At 39.1% G+C, this 24,624-nt stretch overlaps 3 protein-coding genes across 5 annotated transcripts in view; 1 reads left to right on the top strand and 2 right to left on the bottom strand.

The window, feature by feature from the left end:
* pbx4 (pre-B-cell leukemia transcription factor 4) overlaps nt 1-4,022 on the bottom strand; it is a 46,736-nt gene extending 42,714 nt beyond the window's left edge. For both annotated transcript variants that reach the window (XM_083524568.1, XM_083524569.1), the window contains exon 1: nt 2,858-4,022. In XM_083524568.1, coding sequence (XP_083380694.1) covers nt 2,858-3,024 — 167 coding nt within the window. In that variant the 5' untranslated portion in view covers nt 3,025-4,022. The remainder of the gene's footprint in view (nt 1-2,857) is intronic.
* The window catches only part of lpar2a (lysophosphatidic acid receptor 2a), a 74,555-nt gene extending 55,577 nt beyond the window's left edge, over nt 1-18,978 (top strand). Inside the window, exon 4 of the transcript XR_014530690.1 lies at nt 18,966-18,978. The gene's annotated coding sequence lies outside the window, so the exon portion shown is untranslated. The remainder of the gene's footprint in view (nt 1-18,965) is intronic.
* Nucleotides 13,289-22,476, bottom strand: dsn1 (DSN1 component of MIS12 kinetochore complex). 2 transcript variants are annotated; one of them, XM_083524581.1, is made up of 12 exons: nt 22,348-22,476; nt 22,077-22,104; nt 20,772-20,934; nt 19,783-19,920; nt 19,487-19,560; nt 18,814-18,886; nt 17,925-18,009; nt 17,661-17,711; nt 15,869-15,940; nt 15,626-15,773; nt 14,797-14,884; nt 13,289-14,408 (listed from the first exon to the last, which is right to left on the bottom strand). In XM_083524581.1, exons 1-12 carry the CDS (start codon nt 22,368-22,370, stop codon nt 14,326-14,328), a joined length of 1,026 nt encoding a protein of 341 aa, XP_083380707.1. In that variant the 5' UTR covers nt 22,371-22,476; the 3' UTR covers nt 13,289-14,325. The 2 variants fall into 2 exon arrangements, with proteins under 2 accessions (XP_083380707.1, XP_083380706.1); XM_083524580.1 differs by having other exon boundaries at nt 22,339-22,443.
* Nucleotides 22,477-24,624: the final 2,148 nt, after the last annotated feature.

Raw genomic sequence — 24,624 nt, 5'->3', positions numbered from 1 at the left:
CATATTCTAGATGCTTACACCTTTACAACCGAACAAAATGTACTATATTTTAAGATTGACTTTTTAAAGCATGGCCGTCAACATGCCCTCTGCAATCATCATTAGAAACTATACAAATGTTGATTTACACAAATTGCTAATTATTAACGTTTTGTTTTTTATACTTTAATCCAATTAATTGGAAAAAATTATCGGACTAATTGATTATCAAAATCGTTAGTTGCAACACTAATTGAGTGACTCAAACCCTCAGTCAGGACTGAGTAAATAAAACATCAGCAATACTGAGAAATTACTAAACAGATTTTTTTTAATAATGCTTTAATTTTAATAAAAAAATTTGTGTTTAATGGAATCACATACTTTACCATTTAAACTATAAATATATAAATTATTTATAAAGTGTTCCCAGATATTGTTAATAATTGGAGTTAATTAATAAAATGCAGGGTTTAAAAAAGAAGGCATTGTAAATATATTTTAAAATACACAAAATATAAATATAATCCCTTATTTAAGATTAAAATATATTTTTTTAAATCAAAATATTCTACAAATTATTACTAATACAATTTAATATATAAATTCATTCATTTAAATGAACATGAATAAACACTTTTATTCCATTAAATAACGATAAAAAAAATCTGAAATAAATCTTCTCTAAAAGATGTGTGTTAATCCACCTATTTATTAGAACAAACTTAACAGATCGATGGCTTCGCGTTTGAATGTTTATCCCCACCCCTTTAACTCCTCCCACTCCAAAACCCCTCCCCTTTAAGGCAGATGAAGCTCCGCCTCCAGGGACTACACAAGCCAGTAGAATAGAGCGATTGACAGGAGGCGCATCAACACTTTTTTTCGCAGGTTTCTCTGCGAATTTATACGATAAAAAGTTCTTCGTATTAATTATTTGTATTAAAAAAAAAAAAAGCTAATTGCCTCTGATTAAAGGAAAGCAAAAGGAATCGTTTGAATGCACATAACAGACGACATTATGTTCAGGAAAAATATTTTTGAGTATCATAATGTAATATTGTGGTTAAATCAGCCTCCTTTCCCAACACACACACACACACACACACACACACAATTCACTGATCAGCCTAAAAAAAAAAAACCTGCAGAACGTAAACACGGCTCTCGAGACTTTTCTTTTTTCCCTTTCAGTGTTCAGATTTCTGGATAATTACACGAGGTCATTAACGGCATCGTTTAAACAGAAAGGATGAAATGTGAGACGCATTAGAGAGTCAGCGCTGATGTGGAAAAGGAGGCCCAAATTTGTATTCTCTCTTTTTTTTTTTTTTCTTTTTTTTTTTTTTTAACCTGCAACCCCACAAACACACACGTTAATGTTTTAGTTCCGGGTACATTTGTGTCCTTCACATCGTCACATGGTGGAATTTCCATTCCAAACTTTATTCCCCCATCAAGAACCCAAGACCATCTGATCTCTGACTTCGCATTTAACTCACACACACACACACACACACACACACACACACACACCCGAATCGGGGGAGTGTGTGTGCGTCAAAGCGATTCAGTTAGTCTCTTATAGAACACGTGCAGAACTGTACAAAAGAAAAAAAAGGGTGCAGGAACCATTCCAACACGAGATCCTCCTGCCTTCCCTTCCTCCAGACTGAAGTCTCTCACGGGATCGGTAAAGTATTAATCACTGAGCTTTGCTCGCTCCTCAGCCGCACATAAAACCCGAAGATCACGAGCACCTCGGGTCTGAGGCTGCCGGAAAGAGAACGGTTCTCCGGAGGCTTCTTCAGTTCGGTCCTCGAGGGAAACATTAAAGCACACTTACACAGAAAAAAAGAGAGGAAAAAAAAGAAAAAGAAAAGAAGCCATTCTTCGTCGGCGAGTTGGAACTGTCACACCTTTAGTACCTTCATCATCTTTTAGTGAAGGGGGAAAAAAAGGGGCTTAAAAACTCATTACGTGGCTTTAATCCGGTTTGAGACGTGCTCCACGGAGCCACACGTCCGGCTGAAAGACGTTTATTATATAATAAGTCGGAAAGAAAAGGAGCACTTTTGTACCCTTGTTGAGGTTTTTTTTTTTTTTTTTTTTTGTACCTTCCCAGGAGAGGATTTATTGCTTTCTAAGATATTACCTTTAACCGTCAATGTAGGAGAACCTAACAGGACACGTTTATAAAAATAAATAAATAAAATGAAAGCTGGAGATCGGCTTGGCAGGTCGTATAAAAATATATAGATTAAAAAACGAAAGGGGGGTGGGGGGGGGGGGTTCCTAGAAAGCACAAACCTGGATGTGTTTCTCTCCCTACTTTGGTGACCGATTACTTATTTAAATCACGTGTGCGAGTGAGAAACTGGTTTACTCGCTGCAGGTGTGAACAGGAAAAATTAAGACCACAACAGATACTTGGATACGAGAGATTTCTTCACAACCCAAATTGATACAAAGTTCATTAGAGGGTTTGATCTTAAGCTCGGGTTTAAACGCGAGCTCACTTTTTGATCGACTTGGGTGTTGGGTTCATCTGGAAACTTCAAGTTCTACACTTTTTAGAGAGAACGGATGAACCCAGAGATGAGATCTTCTGCCATTTCTTGGAAAATTTTTGGATCTGGAGTTAACAGGCTTCTAATAACATGTTATTTTCTATTGGTGGTGGTGGTGGTATGGGGGTTGGAGATTCCTTTGGGGAAACAATGCAGAAGAAAGTCAACACTACTAACTTTTCTTTACAAGCGAACTGATTCATGGTTTTACAGTCTGTTTGCAGTTTTCTTTCTCCTTCCTGCACAAACCAGAGAACATTTCCACATTTCACATAAAGAACAAACAAAAAAAAGGTGTGTATAAATACCTGGCTTGGGCCTCATCCAGGCTTTCATCAGTGATGGCCATGATCTGCTGCAGGATGTCTCCGATGTCCTGCTGCTTCCGGACCGGATCCGGGTCGTTCGGGTCACCCTGGCCCAGTCCTGCAAGCCCGGTTAGTCCCGACAGCATGCGGGTCTGATGATCATCCATGCTTTCGGATTTTTATTTTTTTTTTAAAGAAAGGCTCCAAAAAATTTTGGGGAAAAAATTGATCAATGGTATTTACTGATACAGCCGGAGTTCAGGTGCCCGGAAAAGAAAAAAAAAAACACCCGATTGCACCTTTAATGCTTTTTAAAACTCTCTGAAAGCCAAGTTTTACTTGCATACAATCAGAAATATTTCCAAACCAAAAAAAAGGTGAAGAGAAAGAAGAAACCAACAATCCCAACAACAGCAAAGCCCTAAACTAAAACAAAAGGTACTAATGAACACTGATTGACCCTAATGAGTTCTCCTGTTAGGGAACACAGCATCGTTCGGGGTTTTTTTTTTCACCCCCTTTTCCTTTTCTTCAAATTGCTATTACTTAATCCGATTATAACGCGACAACTTTAAAAGTCGAACATTTAGTTTTGTTTGGATTTTTTTTTTTAAACAAACAAGGGGGGAGGAAAATAAAAAAAATGCAGTGTTTGGAGGAAAACAGGGGGAAGATGAATCAAGCTGCGTTCACTTTCTCCAACGCAAAACGGTTATGGAGCGTTTCCAATTGTCTATAATAGTAAGAAAAAAACGGGAAAAATACGCAGCACAAAAACACAACGAAGAAAAATAGGAATAAAAAAATGAACCCGACTCCTGCACAAAGCTCTCTTTCTACCTCTATGAGGTTTTTCTTTCTTTTCTTTCTTTCTTTTTTTTTTATAGCAACAAAGCTAACTAGCGAACTAGCATTACAGCCAAACTAGCCAGCAACACAACAAAAATCATGCAGTCTTGCCGAAACGGAGCTAAAAGCTAGCCGGTGGTTTTTAAACGAAACATTGGAGGAATTAAAATATATATATATGTTTCAAAAAAAAAAAAGAAAAGAAAATTCAAAACGCACGGCAAAACGCGCAAAATCTGCCGAGCTCCATCCAAGCGAAGTGGCCAGTCGGTTGCTTTGCCCCGAAAAAGCCTTTCTCGCTCTGCTCCACTCGCTCAGCCCTTTCACTGGGGCTGCCAGGGTTGCCAGATTCTCTCTAAAAACCCTCGATTGTTACAAATAAAATATTTAAAAAAGCATTTAAATAAAAAAAACAAGAATAAATTACAAGTTTTCGGGAAATCTTTATACAAAGGTAATTAGAAGCTCAAATTATAATTTTTTAAGCCCCGGAAATCTTTTAAGAGACAATTCCAAGAATGATGATTATAAGAAGATCTGGCAACACAACGTATTGGGTACGTCACGCAGGAGGCTGGAGTATGGGCTGGAGCCTCTAGGGGCAGAGTGGTCACTCTCATTCACACACACACACACACACACACACACGCAGAGTGATTAATCAAAAAACAAAATTAACATGGCACTCCTGACAAATCAAGAAGGAAATCAGAAATCATCTGAGATCAGCTGCGTCGCTTCGCATCATTCATTTTTTATTCTCTCTTCATGCCACGTGGAAAAAACAACAACAACAAAAAAAATGATGTTCAGGGGAAAACAGCTGAAGGGCCAAAAGAAAGAAGGACAAGATCAGTGAAAATCTTGCTTAGGAAGAACAGGGGTCATAGAGCAGGGTCCGCAGTTATACAGTGCCCCCAAAGTGCACAGGGTTAAGGGCCTCACTCAAGGGCCCGACCCTTGCAATGTGGCGATACCAGTGCTAGAACACTCCCGGGGGCTTTTTGATCAATAATGAACAAAAAATCCTGCAGGTTTTGGGTTAAAAAGAATGAAAAACTGATTCGAGTTTGCAAGTGTATTAAATGTAACCAACAAACATTTGAGAAAAAAGAAGCACCAAAATTGATTTAATTTATTGGGCATATTTACTTCAACAGAACTCAGTGTCTGCAAATCAACCAAAACCAAATAAAAAAGAGAACCGAATATATGCAAAGATATTTCTTCGCATATCCCAGCAATGTTATGAATCCGGGGCCCACCATGAAACAATGCCTCTCAAGCACAGAGGGTTAAGGGGCCTTGCTCAAGGGCCCAAAAAAGGCAACTAGAAGATGCTGGGTCTTGAACTCCCAAATCCTCCAATCAGTAACCCAGAGCCTTAACCACTGAGCTACTACTATAATTTCCTTCTATATTACTAATCACCATTAATGAGCCCATAAAACCTAAAGAATTACTAAAAACATTTTTTTCAAGGATGATTCACAACTGAAGGAGTGAACCTGAGAAGGAAAGGAAGGAGGTGTTCGAGTAACAGTGAGGAGGAGAAAGAATATGATTTATTCATCCTGTATGTGCACCTGAGAAAAGCGTCATAGACCCGAATCATATTATTCCTTTGTATTTGCCTTGAAAATGACAAAGAGCAGAAGAAGAGCAAAAGGAAAAACTATTGGGGCTGAAATCATTATTATTTTTTATTGTCTACAGTTTCAGTGTGGGAATAAATGTATAGCAAGAAAAGAAAATGCGTCTCAAAAATGGGTAAATATAAAAAAAAAAATTATGAAAATTAATACAACAAAACCTGATATTAAATAGACGTGGGGTTAGTTTAAAAAATATATATATATTTTTTTAACTTATTTAAAAACCAGTTTACAGCTGAAGTGAACAAAAGCTCTTTAAAAACATTATATTTTCATTATATAGACACACACACCCTCTTCCATACATATATCAGACATAAGCACATAAAATCTATACTGTGTAGATGAGATATGTAGACATATGTATAATTATATAATAGAAAAGCTCTGTGTGAAAATCTTAGTACACCCCTATACTTCCACAGGATTTAAACGGCGAAGGAATAGCCAGATGCTACAAAAATAAATGCCCTTGATCATCAGCGAGTGTGTTCACCTCTAAAAAATCCCAAGTTTTATCAGTCTGCTGGTCTGGAGCATTCAGGTGTGTGTCAAACACAAGGGCAAGGAGAAAAGACATCAGCACTGATCTTCGAAAAGCAATTGTTGCAGCGCATCAATCTGGAAAGGGTTATAAGGCCGTTTTTTTTTTTTTTAAACGAGTTTATAATCGTTCTTTAGTAAAGAACGTTGTTCACAAGCTGTCGAATTTTTCAGTAAATTCAACCCAGCCTGAGGTTTACATTCTTGCCTGTTTTTTAAAACATTTTAGGTTTGATGTAAACTGCCTGGTTTGTATATGAAACGAAAGTGAATTCACGTCAATTATTCGAGACGAGAGGATCAAAAACATGATGAAAGGATCACAAGAACTTTGAAGAGACTCAAGCTGAGATTGAAGTTCATTTAAATAAGGAGAAAGAAGAAGAAGAAAAAAACAACACTACAATGCCATTGCTGATATAAAGAATGAACTTCAGCACATTTCAGGCTTTTTTGTTTTTTATCAGATTACATTAAAGCTTTAAAGTACCTTAAGTTAAAAAAAAAAACACATTGTGTGGAGAAATCTTGTGAGAGTTTTCTTTATCTAGCTCATGCATAAAACACCGAAGGTTTCGTATAATATCCAACATATTGTGAGTAAAGATTAAAACCGAACACTGTGCTTCCTTTCCTGCAGGTTTTGTCCTATTGGGGAAAAAAAGGAGAATAAAAATAGCCAGAGAAGCAGAATATCAGGACGTCTCCTGGAATATGACAGGATCGAAAAGGAGGTAAGCGTCCGAGCGGGACAGACCTGGATGTGGATTATGCTGACGCTCGGCACATCTCTCCACTGCAATCTACTGCTAATCAATCTGAGGATGAAGGCTGAGGAGGAGAGCAAGCGAATGAACCGCGACCTGAACTCATTATCACACCACTGCTCTTAACACACACACACACACACACACACACACACACACACACACACACACACACACACCCTAGATAAAGTTTGGGTCGTGTTTACTTGATCTCTCTCCTGCTAGTTTCTGTGTATTTTACCGCTCATTGTCATTCCAAACAGTGTTTAACGGAATACTTCAGCACAGGTCAACCTATAGGATAAAAGTTTGTGGACACCTGAGCGTGATATCGGTGCTTTCCGAACTTAGCGTTTTACATTTGTCCCCGTTTGCTGTTATAATGAGCTCAACTCTTCTGGGAAGATGTTCCACTGTATTTTGTGGAGGTCAAGTCGAGTTTATTTCTATAGCGCTTTTCACAACAGACATTGTCTCAAAGCAGCTTTACAGAAATCAACAGTTAAGGTGAATGGTGTGTATTTATCCCTGATGAGCAGCCATGGCGACTGTGGCAAGGAAAAACTCCCTTAGATGTAATGAGGAAGAAACCTTGAGAGGAACCAGACTCAAAAAGGGAACCCATCCTCATTTGGATGACATCAAGAGTTTGATCATAAATCGTTCAACAATACAGAACACTGGAGAGTGAGAACTAACATGAGTACTGGAGTATAAGATTATAAGTAATGTTCTTTCTACAGTCTTATACAGTCATTTATTGTTATAAAACTAGGAGCTACTGAGCAACTCATAAAATAGCTCAACATTTGCGATCATCACAGATCCAGCACCAGCTTCTCCATGCCAGAGCCTTTAAACACTCAAAGAGGTCCAATGTCCAAACTCCACACATGAGGTGAATTGGCACTGGTACGTCTCTGGCTGGTACGTGAAGTTTGCGAGTTCCGCATCTATTTCTTTAAAAGTCCATAATCTTCATGAGGTGGGAGGTGACTGGAGCTGGCCAAACCTCAGGAAGCCTCGGGATGGGGAGAGAAAGAGAAGCAGTGGAGAAAAATTGGCGTAGCTGCTGTTCATGATATTAACAGCACAAGTTGATAATGTGCATGTGATCAGATGTTCTGGAGCACAAGGTTATGATGTGATGTGTGTGATGTGTAGGCTTTGCTAAAAAGATATGTTTTTAATCTGCACTTAAACTAGGTGAGTGTGTCTGAACCCCAAACACTGTCAGGAAGACTATTCCAGAGTTTAGGAGCTAAATGTGAGAATGATCCACCACCTTTAGTGGACTTTGCTATTCTAGGAACTTCTGTGTGTGAGATTCATTGAGACACAAAGGTGTTAGTAAAGTGAGGTACTGATGTAGGTGTGGTGAGGAGGCCTGGGGTGCAGTCAGTGTGAAAATTCATCAAAATTCATTCAAAAGGGTCATAGTGACAAACCATGTACGAGCTAAAGTAGAGATACACTCGCATAAATATTACCGTCAAATGTACTTAAGTATCCGGACGAGGTCAGACAGGAGTCTTCCTGGACTATGATGTTTGCAGATGATATTGTGATTTGTGGTGAGAGTAGAGAGCAGGTTGAGAAGAGCCTGGAGAGGTGGAGATATGCGCTTGAGAGAAGGGGAATGAAAGTCAGTAGGAGTAAGACAGAGTACGTGTGTGTGAATGAGAGGGAGGGCAGTGGAGTGATGCGGTTGCAGGGAGAAGAGGTGGAGAAGGTGGAGGAGTTCAGGTACCTGGGGTCAACAGTGCAAAGTAATGGAGAGTGTGTTAGAGAAGTAAAGAAAAGAGTGCAGGCAGGGTGGAGTGGGTGGAGAAGAGTGACAGGAGTGATTTGTGATAGAAGAGTATCTGCAAGAATGAAAGGGAAAGTTTATAGGACTGTGGTGAGACCTGCGATGTTGTATGGATTAGAGACAGTGGCATTGAGTAAAAGACAGGAGGTGGAGCTGGAGGGAGCAGAGCTGAAGATGTTGAGGTTTTCGTTGGGAGTGACGACGATGGACAGGATTAGAAATGAGTTTATTAGAGGGACAGCGCATGTAGGATGTTTTGGTGACAAGGTGAGGGAGGCGAGATTGAGATGGTTTGGACATGTGCAGAGAAGGGACATGAATTATATTGGTAGGAGAATGCTGAAGATGGAGCCACCAGGTAGGAGGAAAAGAGGAAGACCAAGGAGGAGGTTTATGGATGTGGTGAGGGAAGACATGCAGGTAGTTGGTGTGAAAGAGGCAGATGTAGAGGACAGGGTGGTATGGAGACGGATGATCCGCTGTGGCGACCCCTAATGGAAGCAGCCGAAAGAAGAAGAAGAAGAAGAAGAAAAAGAAGAAATGTACTTAAGTATCCAAGTACTACGATTTATTATGATGTTCCTATTATCATTTTTATCACAAGACTCTTTAATTAATCACCTCATTTCATGTGAAAACACACTGATCTATTAATAGAAATGATATGAATAAGTCAAACACTGATTGATTTCTATTATAACTATCACGAGCCCAAAACCTACTTTAAAAAAAACCCACGCAAAAAAACCACGTGTGTGGTGGCGATTTCGAGTCTGGAGATCCTTCCTTGTTTCTTCCTCTCTAAATGTTCTGCTTGCTGTTGAACTGACGCTGAACTGTGTGTTGCTGCCGAGACGTGATGAACACGAGCAACTCGTCTCAGAGAGCGATTCATTTATTTTCTCCTGGAAGCGCATGAGCAACGAATCACAAAATCGAATCGTAGGTTGTGTGTACAGGAAACAGAACTGAGTACTTCGTCTCACGAGTCCTCTGGTACGAATCCTTCGTTCTTTTGTCGTGTGATTCCCATAGACGCTACGCGGTTGCCATAGATCACGCGATAGAGTCACGTTACAAAAGGACACGGACTGGAAGGTACGAGAGGTGACGCCGCTTTGTTTTCATTATTGGATCTATAATCAAAGTTTGCGTATGTGAACGTTTCGAGGAATCTGCTTAATTCAAAATGTCACATTTTAAACCACATAAACCACTAAGCGCCAATCAAAACAAGTTCGAAGCACAGAGCTCTACACCGATTGGTGGGTTTTTATCCGCTCATAAATAAAAAGGGAGGTCTGATTTCGCCAATATTTGACTTTGAAATACAGTAAAGTAAAAGTCTCCCGGAATGAAAACGCTTCGGAAAAAAGTACACATACGCAAGAAAGCTACTTAAGTACAAAAACGAATTACATTTACTTTGTTACTGGGCACCACTGCCATAACAGGCCACTCAAGATCTTCCACAGTGACCCATGTAAAGCAGATCCTTCATGGAGCTTCATCCTGGAAACAGGTTTGTGGGTCTCCAAGTTCAAGTGTAGGCAAAATTTCCTGCTCCAGCATCCCAAGACAATATATACAGCACAATGATCTGGGCTTCAGCATGTTTTAAAGTGAACCGGTTTCTGTTTTCTCAGAACTGGGAAACGGTTCAGATGATTCTTCTCTGATTCACGTGTGATGGAATAATCGGGAATTAAAACACTCGAGTAAAAATTGGGTGAACGTGTGCACTGATTTTCCGTTCGCTAAGTCAGGACTACCTGTCACCTGGAGAAAATAGTTTTTTTTTTCTCCTTTTAAAAAAAAAATCCAGCTCTGAACAGGCGTCTTCTTTCACTCTTCGAGGCAGATGCACTCTCAGCCTCATTTTCATCTAAATAAGAATCGATCTCTAGCTGCGTGCTTCCCCCAACGCGTGCGACTCCTGAGACTTAACCCCTTTCCCCTCTTCCACCACACACACACACACACACACACACACACACACACACACACACTTTGTCCATACGATCCTTATGAGGACCTTTCCTTTCACATAATTATTCATGCAGCTAATTAATGCCTAACCTCAACCTCAGCAACCAATGGGAACCGTTTCCCCTCAACTTCCCCTACCCCCTAAAAAAAACATCTTCACAAGGTCAAAATCTGTCAGATCTTCATGAAAACATTTGGTCACCACCAAGACATATCCTCCTCCTCTCCCCCCCCCCCCACACACACACACTTCCACACCTCCTTTATCTCTCACTATGCATATCAAATACTAATCAACACCACCATCTACAGCTCGTGTCTGCTGATAAAAAGCTTGGCTGAGTGAGCTGTGATCGAAACAAGTCATCAAAACTCATCTCCAGTGTGTGTGAACGCAAAACACACACACCACACACACACACACACACACACACATGGCATGTCGGTATCATTGGCGCAGGGAGCTCAGAGGACACGCGTGCATCCTTTCCTTCTTTCATAACGACCAGCTGTGACTTGTGACTGCATCATTTCTCTCTCAAAAGACTGACCGAGAGAGAGAGAGAGAGAGAAAGAGAGAGAGTGAGAGAACGTAAGAGAAGATGTGAATGAAAAGGGTTGGTTGGGTTTCAGTGGAGAGGGGGTTGGTGTGGTGTGGTGTGGTGGAGGTGGAGGTGTGGGGGGTTTGCACATGTTGGGGGGAGGGGAAACACTCGTCATGAGTCGGAGTGTAAGAGAGAGAGAGGGGGAAAAAATGTAAAACCTGAGAAAACGAAGATCTAGGCTTCGTAGATGTTCGCTGAGGTCTGCAGAGGATTTGTCTCTCGGTTGGAAAGCGGAGCAGGACGGCGTTCAGGAAGTCTGACGCAGAATGTTAACACACGATCGCAAACACACACTGTGTACGAATAAAAAAAAAAACTGGAAACTTTGCTTTCTCCATCCCCCCCTCCAAATCGTGTTTTTTTTATGCAATCAGGATTCGACTGACCAGGTTTAAATCTTGTTCAAGAACCCGTGGAGATGGTGGTGGTGGAGCTGCTGGGAGTTGAACTCGTGACCTTTCAGATCAATAGCCCAAACCCCCTGAACCACTTCAACACCATTTCTCCTTCAAACCTGTCTGAAGCACACATTCTCAATCTCTTAGTATTGGATATGTGCCCGCTTTCGCTCTGTAGTTCAGAAAAAGGGAAATAAAACACTGAAGGAGTCTCCAGGAGATGGAAAATAAAACCTTCACCTTCATTGACTTACCTCAATGTTAATACACTGTGGTTAGCTTTAAACTAAAATCAGTGTTCTGTGAGTCACATTATATGATCGTGTTCTTCGGATAGTCCTGTGTTTAAGGATTGTGTCACAGATCGGCCTGAGCTCATTGTCTGGCAGTTACAGAGTTTACTTTTTGGAGACTTTCGTAGAAGAGCTCACTTTCTAACAACCGTCATAGCAGGACTGACGTTCGGTCGTAGAAGAGCTTACTTTCCGGCAACCATCTAAGCAGGAGCTCACTTTCCGGCAACTGCCGTAGCGGAGCTGAATTTCTGGCGACTGTTTTAGAAGAACTCACTTTCCAATGACCTCATAGCACTTTTCCAACAAGCATCATAATAGATCTCACTTTTTCAGAGATCATCGTAACAGATCTCTTTTTCAAAAATCATCGTAACAGAGCTCACTTTATTAGAGATCATCGTAACAGATCTCACTTTATTTGCGATCATTGTAACAAAGCTCACTTCTTCAGAGATCATCATAACAGAGCTCACTTCTTCAGAGATCATTGTAGCATGGCTAATTTTTTAGTGATCGTCGTAACAGAGCTCACTTCTTAAGAGATCATTTGTAACAGAGCTCACTTTTTCAGAGATCATCGTAACAGTTCTCACTTTATTAGAGATAATTGTAGCAGGGCTCATTTTTTAGTGGTCGTCGTAGCAGAGCTCAGTTCTTAAGAGATCATTTGTAACAGATCTCACTTTATTAGAGATCATCGTAACAGATCTCTTTTTTTCAGAGATCTCACTTTTTCAGAGATCATCGGAACAGAGCTCACTTTGTAAGAGATCATCGTAACAGATCTCACTTTATTCGAGATCTTCGTAATAGATCTCTTTTTAGAGACCATCGTAACGGATCTCACTTTATTAGAGATCATCGTAACAGAGCTCACTTTTTCAGAGCTCATCGTAACAGTTCTCACTTTATTAGAGATCATTGTAGCACGGCTCTTTTTTTTTTAGTGATCGTCGTAGCAGAGCTCACTTTTTGCAACCTCATAATCATAGCAGAAATCACTTTCTGGCAACCGTCGCAGAACTACTCACTTTTCCAACAGACATGATAGCAGAGTTTGATTAAAAAAAAAACGCCGTTTTAAAACAAATATTTTGGAGACTCTCGTAGAAGTGTTCACTTTACGGCAACCGTCTGAGCGGAGATCACTTTTCAATGACCATCGTCACAGAGTCCATTTTACCTACAAACTCTGCAGCAGAGCTGATTTTTAGATGATCATTAAGTAGTGAAGCTTCAGAATTGAACAAGTTTGTATAATTGTATTAAATTGATAAAATTATTTTTTATTTCTACAAAGTTAAATCAGCTACAATACTATAAAGCACAGGATTCCAGTCTTGGTCACAGAGTATCCTGGTGTCCTCCTCCTTTATGATTTATATCACCACTTCCTGAAAAATTGGGCGGTTTTGGAACAGAAAAAAGGAGGGGAAAAAAAGTATTTCAGAAACAAGTTTTAAAAACCTGTGGTGCAAAAGGGTGAGAGACAACGCAGAAAACATGAACAGAACAGAAAACGCATTTTATTTAATAGTAAAAATCCTGTCACAGGACACACACACACACACACACACACACACACACACACACACACACACACACACACAGCGCAGTCGCTTCTCTTAAAACTTCGGTTGGTTTGAGATAATAAATGGGAGTCAAGAAAACAAGTCACGTGTGATATGGATTTGTACGGTTGGGTTTTTAGAGACGAATCATGCTGCCATCTAGTGTCCATCAGCCGTGTGTTTGTTTTTGGTGAAGAATGGTGCTGCGGTTTATCTCCGCTAATGATGACCTGCTGTTATAATGAGGGTATAATTACAGGTTTAGGAAACAGATGACACTGGTAATGATGCTCCATTTTTGAACAGCGGAGACTTCAAGCTCTCGACGTGACATTTTTAGAAGGATGTAAACGAAAAAACTCCAACTTTTGTTTGCCTACAAAGAGGATAAAGATGTATACAGACAGTGAACATTGACTGCGTACGGACGAGAAGATAACACGACACTGAAATCACGATAAAACACCACATACAGAGACATACACTATACTGGCAAAAGTATTGGGACACGACTTTTCCAGACATATGTAATTAAGGGGTACAAGTCTATAAGATGCCTTTGGTCCACCACTTGAACTAGGAGACCAAAATCTGTTCCACCATCACAATGCCCTTGAACACAAAGCCATCCTCATTAAGATCTCCTGCTATAGAGCTCCAACCCTATTAAACATGAAAAATATTTCATCCTGACTGCATGAATCATCTCACCTACATCAATGACCTGGCTTTTACCAACACACCCTTGTAGATGAATGAATCTCATACAAATTTCCACAAAATATAGTGGAACATCTTCCCAGAAGAATAAAGCTTATTATAACAGCAAATGGGGATTAAATGTAGAAATGTAGTTAAAAAAAAAAAAGGCAATCTGGCACTCGGGTGTCCACAAACTTTTGACCATATAGTGTATTCGCATTTTTTATTTTTTTTGTCCATTACTCATCGTCCTGGTCTGAAGAAAAACGTCCTAGGACCTGAACTAAGACGACGTGGCAGACTGATGGAGGTTCAGGAGCGTCTTCGCCGGGGATGATGGGAGATCCTGGAATCCTGCGCTTTGAGCTGTGGATTAAAACGCAATAATAAATTAGAAAATTATTCGATTCTATTTAATTTTTTAGACTAAAATTCTTGAAAAAAGTAAATGTAAAAATGCAATATCACAAGATTTAAAGAAATTTAGTGTAAGATTTAAAGTCATTTGAAGCTGTAATTTTTTTTTTTTTATAAGAAAAATAATTAAATAAAAGAATAATTAAATAAAATGGAAAAAAAAAAATCTCCCATCAATATAAAAATTACAAAAATAAGCGTTATGAATTTTCTGTGACTCCGCCCCTTCAATCAAAAAAATTTCTCTTTTTTCCCCATACACTGGATTTGATCATTTTGTTTTATAGGATTGTTAAATTTTTTTATTCTAACGTTTCCTCCTAAGCGGATTCCTCACCCAGTCGAGTGCTGGTTTCCTTCATCAGCAACTCCGAGTCCTGCTGGAAGGACAGAAGCGCCTTCATCATCATGCACTGAGACTCCAACTACAAACACATCAACAATCAGCATCACTTCAAAGCAAAACCAATTAGAGATTATTAGCTAAATTTTTTAAAATTCACACACCGAAATGTACGATAATCCGCATTCACGCACTCGTTTATAAAAGCAGGTCATCACGGCCTTTTCTTTTAAAAGGAAAACTCCAGATGAAGTTTTTGAACGCACAGAGGTTCCAGATGTTTTGGAAGATCTACATCATATAGACTTCAGCTCGTCCACTGAGTGATGTATAACTAACATTGTAAATTGCTTCTACAAAGTTGGAGGCAAACTTGTATACGTCTTTGGATGCGCTAGTTTGAACTAGGAGACCCAAACCCTGTTCCAGCTCCATGAAGATACATGGGTTGGAGGGGAAGATCTCCTGCTGTAGAGCTCTGATCTCAACCCTATTTGATGTGAATGATTGTTTCACGCCGACTGCAACCTCAGGTCTCCTCACCACGCCTACTTCAGTACATGACTTTTCTAACACCCTTGTGGCCGAATGAATCTCACACAAATCTCCATAAAATCTAGCGGAACATCTTCCCAGAAGAGCGGAGGTTTATATAAGAGCAAATGGAAAAAAGTTGCAATTGGGGAAAAAACTCCACAGCTGAATCCTTCCCTCTCTGGAACGCTATCCTTTGCTTTTGAAGAAAAAGGTGTGCTTTGTTAAAGAGCGGATGGTTGATGAGGTTTGCAGTGACTAACACCGACGGTGGTGTGTGTTCTCTCACCACCAGCTCCATGGTGTTGAGGACTCGGTGCTGCCTCTGCAGCGCTGCGTTGTAATCAGGTTTACTCAGGATCAGTTTGCTCTGAGAGGAATGGGCCAGGCAGGACAGGTCCAGCTTCACACCTCTCTCCTGTCCCTCCTCCACTCTTCTGTACATCATACACAACACAGAGAGGGGAGATTAAAGTGGGAACTGATTTAGAAACTAATTTGTGTGTGTGTGTGTGTGTGTGTTCCCACTCACTTGGCCAACTCCTCAGCTTTGGAGCGATGTTTATTAAGGAGCGACTCCCAGGATACACACTCAGCCTGCAGCCTTAAACAATGATCATACAGCGTTAATAAGATCAGTGAGAAGATCAGATTAACATTAAAGATGACTGAATGTCCGATCTGGCACCGAGTGCCGGCCCAATACTCTCATCAATAAACTCATTAAAACATGCACCTCCATAAACATCCACGAGGTTTGTGTTTGAGAATTCAAAAATCACAAACAAATCTCAAAAGATAGACGTCCTTCTGAGACTCAGATATTACTGTTAGGCAGTTGGTTCTTTCTTTAATTAGTAAGTAAGTTTCTTTTCGGCTTCTCCCGTTAGAGGTCGCCACAGCGGATCCTCCGCACGTTTGATTTGGCACATGTTTTACGCTGGATGCCCTTCCTAACGCAACCCTCCCCAATTTATCCGGGCTTGGGACCGGCACTAAGAGTGGCTGGGGATGGTTCCCTGACCGGGAATCGAACCCGGGTCGCAGCGGTGGGAGCGCTGCATCTTAACCACTAGACCACCAGGGGACCTTCTTTCTTTAATTAGTAACTTAGTTAATTTGAAGGTATTTAGGTAGTTTCATTATTTACTTGGTGACTGTTACTTAGTTACCTACCTAACTTAGCTACTTAGTAACCAGGGACTTAAGTAACTTGGTAACTTATTTATTTACCTACTTACTTAATGACAGATTAACTTAATTGTTAGTTTGTTACTTTATCACTTACCTTCTCACATAGCAACCAAGTTACTTAGTAAGTTTCTTGGTAAATTAGTTTGGTGATTTTTTTCTACTTGCATAACTTTATAACTTACTCTATTCCCATAGAAACCAAGTTACTTAGTTACTTGGCAACATACATGGTTACTTTATACCTTACTTCATTACCTACTTACTAAAGCACTTAGTTACTTAATGAGTAACTTAATAATGTATTTACTTGATAACTTAGTTACATAATTAGATACGCCATTACTTAATTGATTACCTGCTCAGTAAGGGGACTTTATTTTACTTAATTGCTCCAGTTCATAACAATCACATAGTATCTGAGATAACTAAGTAACTAAGTTACATGCATAGTTGCATAACAGTTTACTTGATTACCTACTTACTAATTAGTTAGTGACATTGTTACTTAATTGCTTATTAGTTGGTTACCTAACTTACCTACTCACTTAGTAAATACAGATTCAGTTACTTTGTAACTTAGTTGCTTAATTAGCGACTTAATGACTTATTTAATAAATTACTTACTTAGTAACTAGGTCATGTACTGAGTTTCTTGGGAATTTAGTTAGTTAGTAAATTAACAACTCATTAATCTACCAGTTTCTGTATTTTAAACAGCACTGACGTGTTGTGATTTTGGGAAAATCATATTCTAGGTGCTGTTTTATAAAAATTTTTGATTTAATTAATAAACATAAAAAAAATTGTTAAATGTACATTTAACATTTCTACCTCAATTATGTCCTTTTACATGTAGGCACGTATTGGTACTTTACAGTGAGATTTGCATAAACACTATGGAACGACGTGAGGGGGAAATAAAAGCCCTATACTCAAGGCAACATTAAGCTGCATGTGCACTTTTCATGGCCACTAGTTAAACCTGTGAAAGATATGAAATCAATGTGCTTTAAATAAATCATTAATTAAACGCAGTAATTATTTTATACTACGTGAAATTCCGCTTCAGTATCGATGAGCACCAGTACTACTAATCCGCAACCCTGGTCACTGCAGAAGAAATGTCCTACCTGTTCAGGTCCTCCTTCGCACGCTCGATGGCTTTCTGAATAGCGGGATCGCTGTAAAGCAGGTTATCCGTGTGAGTGCCGATTCAATCAAACGAAAGATTTTCAACACCAACACAAGACACGTCTTTCGAGAAACCAGCGGTATTGTTGTGGGTGCCAATACTAACTAAAAAGTCAAGAGTTTTGTCATGTTGTTTTTTTTTGTATTATGAATAGGACAAAGCTGACATAAAGCGTCATTAATCACCATGACATCACTATTACCTGCTGGTGCTGCTGGAGAAGTTCAGCTGAGCTTCTTCACGGATGTTTTTAGCCATATTCACCCACTCAGTCTGCAGGGAGTCGACTACAGGATGAGCAGCAGAATAAACACACAACAAATGGTCAGAAATCTGTATTGTATAATATTATTACTGTTTGCACTCTTAGTTTCTTGTCTTATATCTCAGTCTTTATGTCACTTCACTACAAACTGTAACACAAAATTCACGGTTCATTACGTAACCTCTGTATTTAAGACACAGTTCGGTTCAATTTCGGTACAATTGAGGAGAAACTTGGAAATGTCTTTGGACAGCTCTTTGGTCTTGGCCATGTTAGTAGTTGGATTCTTACTGATTGTATGGGGTGGACAGGTGTCTTTATGCAGCTAACGACCTCAAACAGGTGCATCTAATTTAGGATAATAAATGTAGTGAAGGTGGACATTTTAAAGGACGACTAACAGGTCTTTGAGGGTCAGAGTTCTAGCTGATAGACAGGTGTTCAAATATTTATTTGCAGCTGTATCATACAAATAAATAGTTAAAAAATCATATATTGTGATTTCTGGATTTTTTTTTTTTAGATTATGTCTCTCACAGTGGACATGCACCTACGATGACAATTTCAGACCCCTCCATGATTTCTAAGTGGGAGAACTTGCAAAATAGCAGGGTGTTCAAATACTTATTTTCCTCACTGTATATATATATATATATATATATATATATATATATATATATATATATATATATATATACACACACACACACACACACACACACACACACACACACACACACACACACACACACACACACACACACACACACACACACACACACACACAGCTTAATAAATGAAATCATTATTGAGAGAACTCGAGTACCTTGTGCTTGAAATGCCTCCAGATCAGCACCAGGAATGGTACATAATGTGTTCTGCAGTCTCTTTACGGCAACCTGTTTGCGTGCGCACACACACACACACACACACACACACACACGAGAAAAAAGAAAGAAAAGGTAACATTAAAAGCAGCTGAAAAAATGAGAGTAAAAACTTAAATATATATAAAAAAAAAGATGTAACAGTTTTGTGTGTAAAATAAGACATAAAACTGGCCATTCAGTGAGAGTAAAAGTAATAGCACCCTGTAAAAGAAGTAATAGACCTGGTGTATATCTAATGGTCGCTGTTGCACTGCAGTGGCTCAGCTGCACTATTGGTAGATTCGACGCATCGTGCACATTTTTCATCCTCTGTCTTTTAGGGAATTTTACAGCACATAGATAATTGTGTACACATAGAACACAAATAAAATATGTAGTTTAAAAATATGTACACTACATTTAAAAAGATCGCGGACACCTGCCCATAAGATTGGTATGCTCCATTTTCTTTTTTGAACATCCCATTTCACATTTAGTCTCCATTCATTGTCATAACGAGCTCCGCCCTTCTTGGGAGACGAGCTTTTTAAAACAAAATTAAAACTCCTTGCTGAATGCATCTCTTCTTAAAACATCTCATGACCTTCTAAAATCCGAGGTCCTAATCACCTGCATTGCGGCTTCCATGAGCTTCTCCAGCCTCTCCGCGTCGCTCAGGTCCAGGCTGATGGATTTACACAGTGCTGAAGAGAAGTGCGAAAAGTAAAGAAGATAAGATTACGCTACTGATTGCGCTATCAGCTGTCGGCGTTGTCTTCAAAGTGACTACTGCGACAGCTTTCATTCGGAGATAATGCTCCGTTTACATATGACTGACTGACACTGTTCTTATCTCCATCTCGATATCTCTCTCTCTCCTCTGCATAGCTAATGTGAAGAATAGAAAACAAGCCGAGTGGACTCACACTGGGTGTTGTTAGGGAGGGCAGGGAGCGAGGGTCTGCCTCTAGTCGACCTCCTCCAGGATTTTCTCCGCGAGCGAGGGCTGAGATCATGAGTCGAGCAGGCTTCTGTGTTCTCCATGGTCTCTCTTGGCGTGTTTTCTGCATGAGGGGGTATTAGATATAATAGAATATAATTTATATATAATATTAATATTTTCACATAATATAAATATAAGGTCGGTGCTTCCTGTGACTGCGCGTGAGCCTTGTGCTGCCATCTGTTGGCGTGTTATGGAACTAGCCTCGAAACTTTTTAAAACCACCTCGTACTTAACAATCTACAAACATTGTTTAGTGTTGAATTGAGCCATTTTGACATTTATTACAGCGAACGAATGCTGTATTTAACATGTGCAGCTTAATACCTCACAGTTCTGTCCGAATCCTGAAGAGGTACGACTCGTTTTTACGCCATGCACATTCCAAAGATTTGACTTCGCTCTATAAAAGACATCTCACAAGAAATACACTATGACTTTACTGTCAGCTTCAAAATTACACCTTCAAATGTGTTGGATTTGTCTCCTGTATTCCACCTGCAGATGTTTCAATTGCTGCTGATTACCAGGAAATTCCCTTTTTTTTTTTCTTTAAGAAATGGAATTGTACTCCAAAAACATAAACGAGAAAATAAAAAATGTAAATAAAATTGAGAATTATTTTCTTATATATTAATTTTTCATTACAGCTCCACTACATGAAAATGGCTGCTGAGCTTTAATACACATTACTGCCACCTACTGGCTATTTACAATTCTGCAATTTTTGTGGCTTAACCTCAAGTCAGAGCACTAGAGCTTTTTAGGTTTCATTTGTATACCAGATGGACATTATAATTGTAAGGGTTTTTTTTTTTTTTTGTTTATTTGTTTTGTTTTTTTGTTCTGAGATTTAAATTTCAACTAATGAAAATGTTTTTTTCATAGATAGTTTTCTTAAATGATATAAACCTTGGTCTGCATGAGCCGAATCGAGGTCTTCGGGCTGTTTCTCATCTGAAACGGCGATGAATTCAGGAGGAGAAGAAGTGCGTGGAGACTTGGGTGGAGGCTCTGAAATCTGGGTTCTGTCTAATTGTCTTTTGGTCCCGTGTGAAACGTCCTCTGCTGTAACCTACCAACAAAGTCAAATCAGCCCATATAAATTTATTCCTGATGAGTGAGCCAAAAGTGACAGAGGCAAAAAAAACACCCTGAGATGGTATGAAGAAGAAACCTTGAGAGGAACCAGACATAAAAAGGAACCCGTTTTCATCAGGGTGGCACCAAATGTCTATTCATCATAGTTTATTCAGGTTATCATTTGTTTTCTGATGGATGCTTCAAAAGCTAAACCAATTTAACAAACTGCATACATTAATTACAGTCCAAATCCATCTTCATGGTTTTTAATATTAAACCCTTAGTATTAAACCCCTATATATTATATATAAACATGATGACCATCCCAACAAAGGAAGACAAAGAGCTACCTCTGCTGCAGAGGATAAGTGTGTCGTAATTACCAGCCTCAGAACCCGCAGATTTATGTGAATGCGTCTCGGAGTTGAAGTCGCAGACATAATTTAACATCCACTGTTTAGAGGAGACTGCGTGAGTCAGGCCTTCATGAACAAATTGTGGCAAAGAAACCAATATTTTAGAAAAGCAGCAACGTACGATTGACTCGCTTGGGTTAAGAAACACAAGCAGTGGACTTTAGATCAGTAGAAAACTGTCCTTAGGTCTAAATGTCCAAACTTGAGATTTTTGGTTCAGAGGGTGAACGAAGGGTTCCCGGACATGTGGTTCCCACTGTGAAGCAGGCAAGAGGAGGTGTGATGCTCGTAACACAATTGAGGTAATGTAAACTTAACCAGCATCGCTACCACAGCATTCTGCAGTGACATGCCATCCTATTTTGTTTGCACTTAATGGAGCCATCATTTGTTTTCCAACAGGACAATGAGTGATGGTGTGCTGCATCAGATAACCTGGCCTTCATAATCACTAATCTAAATCCGATTGAGATGGTTTGGTACGAATTGGACCGGAGAGTGAAGGAAAAGCAGCCAACAAGCACTCAACACCTCCAAACACTCCTAAAGCAAACCATTAGAGGGGGCTACCTCATGAAACTGACTGAAAGAATGCAGAGAATTTGTAAAGCTGTCATTATAAAAAAGTTGTCTTTATGTGCAATGTTGGAAATAATAATAATAAAAAATAAAGCCTAAAGGAAAAAAAACCTCAGGAATTATGACTTAAATCTCATACCATGTCCAGTCCACCGTCATTCTGACACCTGAGGAAAACAAAACAGCATCAAATTTGTGTGAAATAAAAAATATCCAGATTTTCTGACGTGTGTGAAATACCATAAAAATAAACTATTTAATTATATACTAACCGCAAAAACACTTTAAAACAAAACCAAAGCTTTTTTAAATACATACATTTCGGTTTAATAACATCTAAATAAGAGCGATAAAGTGAATAAAACGTATTTTAATAACAATCTTATACATCAAATAAGAACATTTCAAACCTCTCATTTTTAAGTTCCGCCATCTTTTATTTTACTTTCGCGCTCTGTTAATAAACAAACCCTTTTTTCTTCTTCTCTGCCGCTTTCTTACTGCATGGCGGGTAACTCGCATATTTACTGTGCATTACTGCCACCTGTTGGACTGGAGGAATGAGTACAATACAGTAGTTCACAAACACTATCTGTGATATGGTCATTTTAAAGTCATTTTGAGCAGTTTGGAGAAAAAAATGTTTTTCTACAATTTTGTATTACATTATTCACATAATTGTAAAAAATAATAATAACAATAAAATAAAAAATAAAAGAAATCTGTAGACCAGGCACCAGTAGTGGACTGAGCATTTCACCCCTAGGCTTTTAGTGGTGTACAAGCTGAATCAATCCCACTCTCAATACCATCATTATGACACCCCGGCTATAGAAACCATCGATATTATAGAGAAACGCAGTATAACAGAGCGAATCAATGCCATAAAGCAAAAAACCCAATTAACACAATTCAACAAGTCTCCTTTCACTGTAGTCACAGCTGCTCCGCCCACATACATCATCTCTAGCAAATGATCAATTTTAACCTCATAAAATGATCGTGGGTTTTCATTGCACTTGTTCCTTGCATTACAAATTCCCCTGGGGATTTGAAATAAAGACGAATTGTGTTAAATAAATTTTTTTTAAAATAATTGTGCATGAAAAAGCATTGTGTCCTAACGATGTCCAGCTTTTCTTGTAAATGTCCTTGTAAGTGTGTCTGCGACCAAATCAGTTTCTTCTCCTCTGTCAGCTGTTGTGGAATTGAGGGGAAAAAAACAATGATTTTACATCCACACGGATATATTTGAGCTTGTGCAGTTTGCTACAGATGCGGGTTGCAAGTCTGACTAGTGCGCTCTCAGACCATCCAATCAAAAACCTGATAGAGGGGCCCCAAAGTGGCCAACTTGAGATATGATTGGTTAAAGCAACCGCCTACGCGCAACATGAATTTGAATCTACCAAAAACCCGCAGTGCTCATTGCGAAGGGCTTATGGCGGATACCTTTGACCTGGAAACCTTGATCTGACGGCTGAAATCTGATCGGATAGAAGCCTTATGTTACACTTGGTTGAGCTGCTCCTTGAACCTGAGAGAAACACTATGAAATGAAGAGAATGGACTATTGGGAAAAATGTTATAAATATTCATGGACAAAAATATATGGAAAAGTACAGTGTGGGAAAAACAGCAAATCATGAACTGGAATATTTTGCTTTTCTACGCAGGAAAAATGGACCAAACATGGAATATCCCAGACCTGATTTTTATTTTTTTTAATCAAAATCTATGATGTAAAGAAAGATCACTTCCTATATGTTCATAGTTTTCTTTTCTCTGCACATCAGAAATATCTATATGTACAAAATCCACAAACTTAAATGTAACGCGTGTGTAGATACCTTTACTCAGTTGTATTATGTCTGATGTACATTGATAAGAAGGGAATTGTAAAATAAATAAATAAATATTCCAGATATACAATGGACGGTCTAATATTTCTGTTAGATTTTGCCTTTGGATGATGAGTTTTGTTAGTTCGCTTCATCGGAATTCACCTGCAAACACTGGAGCATTTAGAAGAGGCGTAACTGAAATGTGGAAAATCCCAAAAAATGTTCATTCTGCTGTATAACTAATTTAAGGAACTTTGTTCACAGTGAATGTGTGCGTTTCGGTTTCTTGTTCCTAGATATACAAGCCAAAAGTATTGGGACACCCTACTTTTCCAGCAGTACATGATTCTTCTTGAAACTGTTACCACAATGTTGGAGGTGCACAACGTCTTCGGCTGCAGGAGCATAAAATCTTCCACTGGTCCCACCTTCTTAGGGGACGAGTTAGATACACATCAACACTCTTCTGTTTTGGCACCGAGGTGGTGGAATGAACTTCCCCTAGATGTCTGAACTGCTGCGTTCACTTCCCATCTTCAAGCGACGCGTGAAGACCTACGTTTTCCTGAAACACATAAAGTAGCACTTTCTTCCCTGTTTGCTTGGTCTTGTGACTGAATGAATCTCGCACAAATCTCCACAAAAATCACATCTTCCCAGAAGAATGGAGGTTAATAGAACAGCAAATGGAAACTAAACGTGGTATGGGAGGTTCAAAAAGCACTTATTCCCTCCTCACGCATGATACCATTTGATTAATCATTCAAGTAAATATTATACAAAACAACGACAGTCGATTTCTCATTTATCTGGTGTGGGAAGGAATTTGAACAAAAAGAAAAG

The sequence above is a fragment of the Silurus aristotelis genome, assembly GCF_946808225.1.
Source record: "Silurus aristotelis genome assembly, chromosome: 21".
In the NCBI taxonomy this organism is placed as follows: Eukaryota; Metazoa; Chordata; class Actinopteri; order Siluriformes; family Siluridae; genus Silurus; species Silurus aristotelis.
This window is presented reverse-complemented; position numbering and strand designations above follow the sequence as displayed.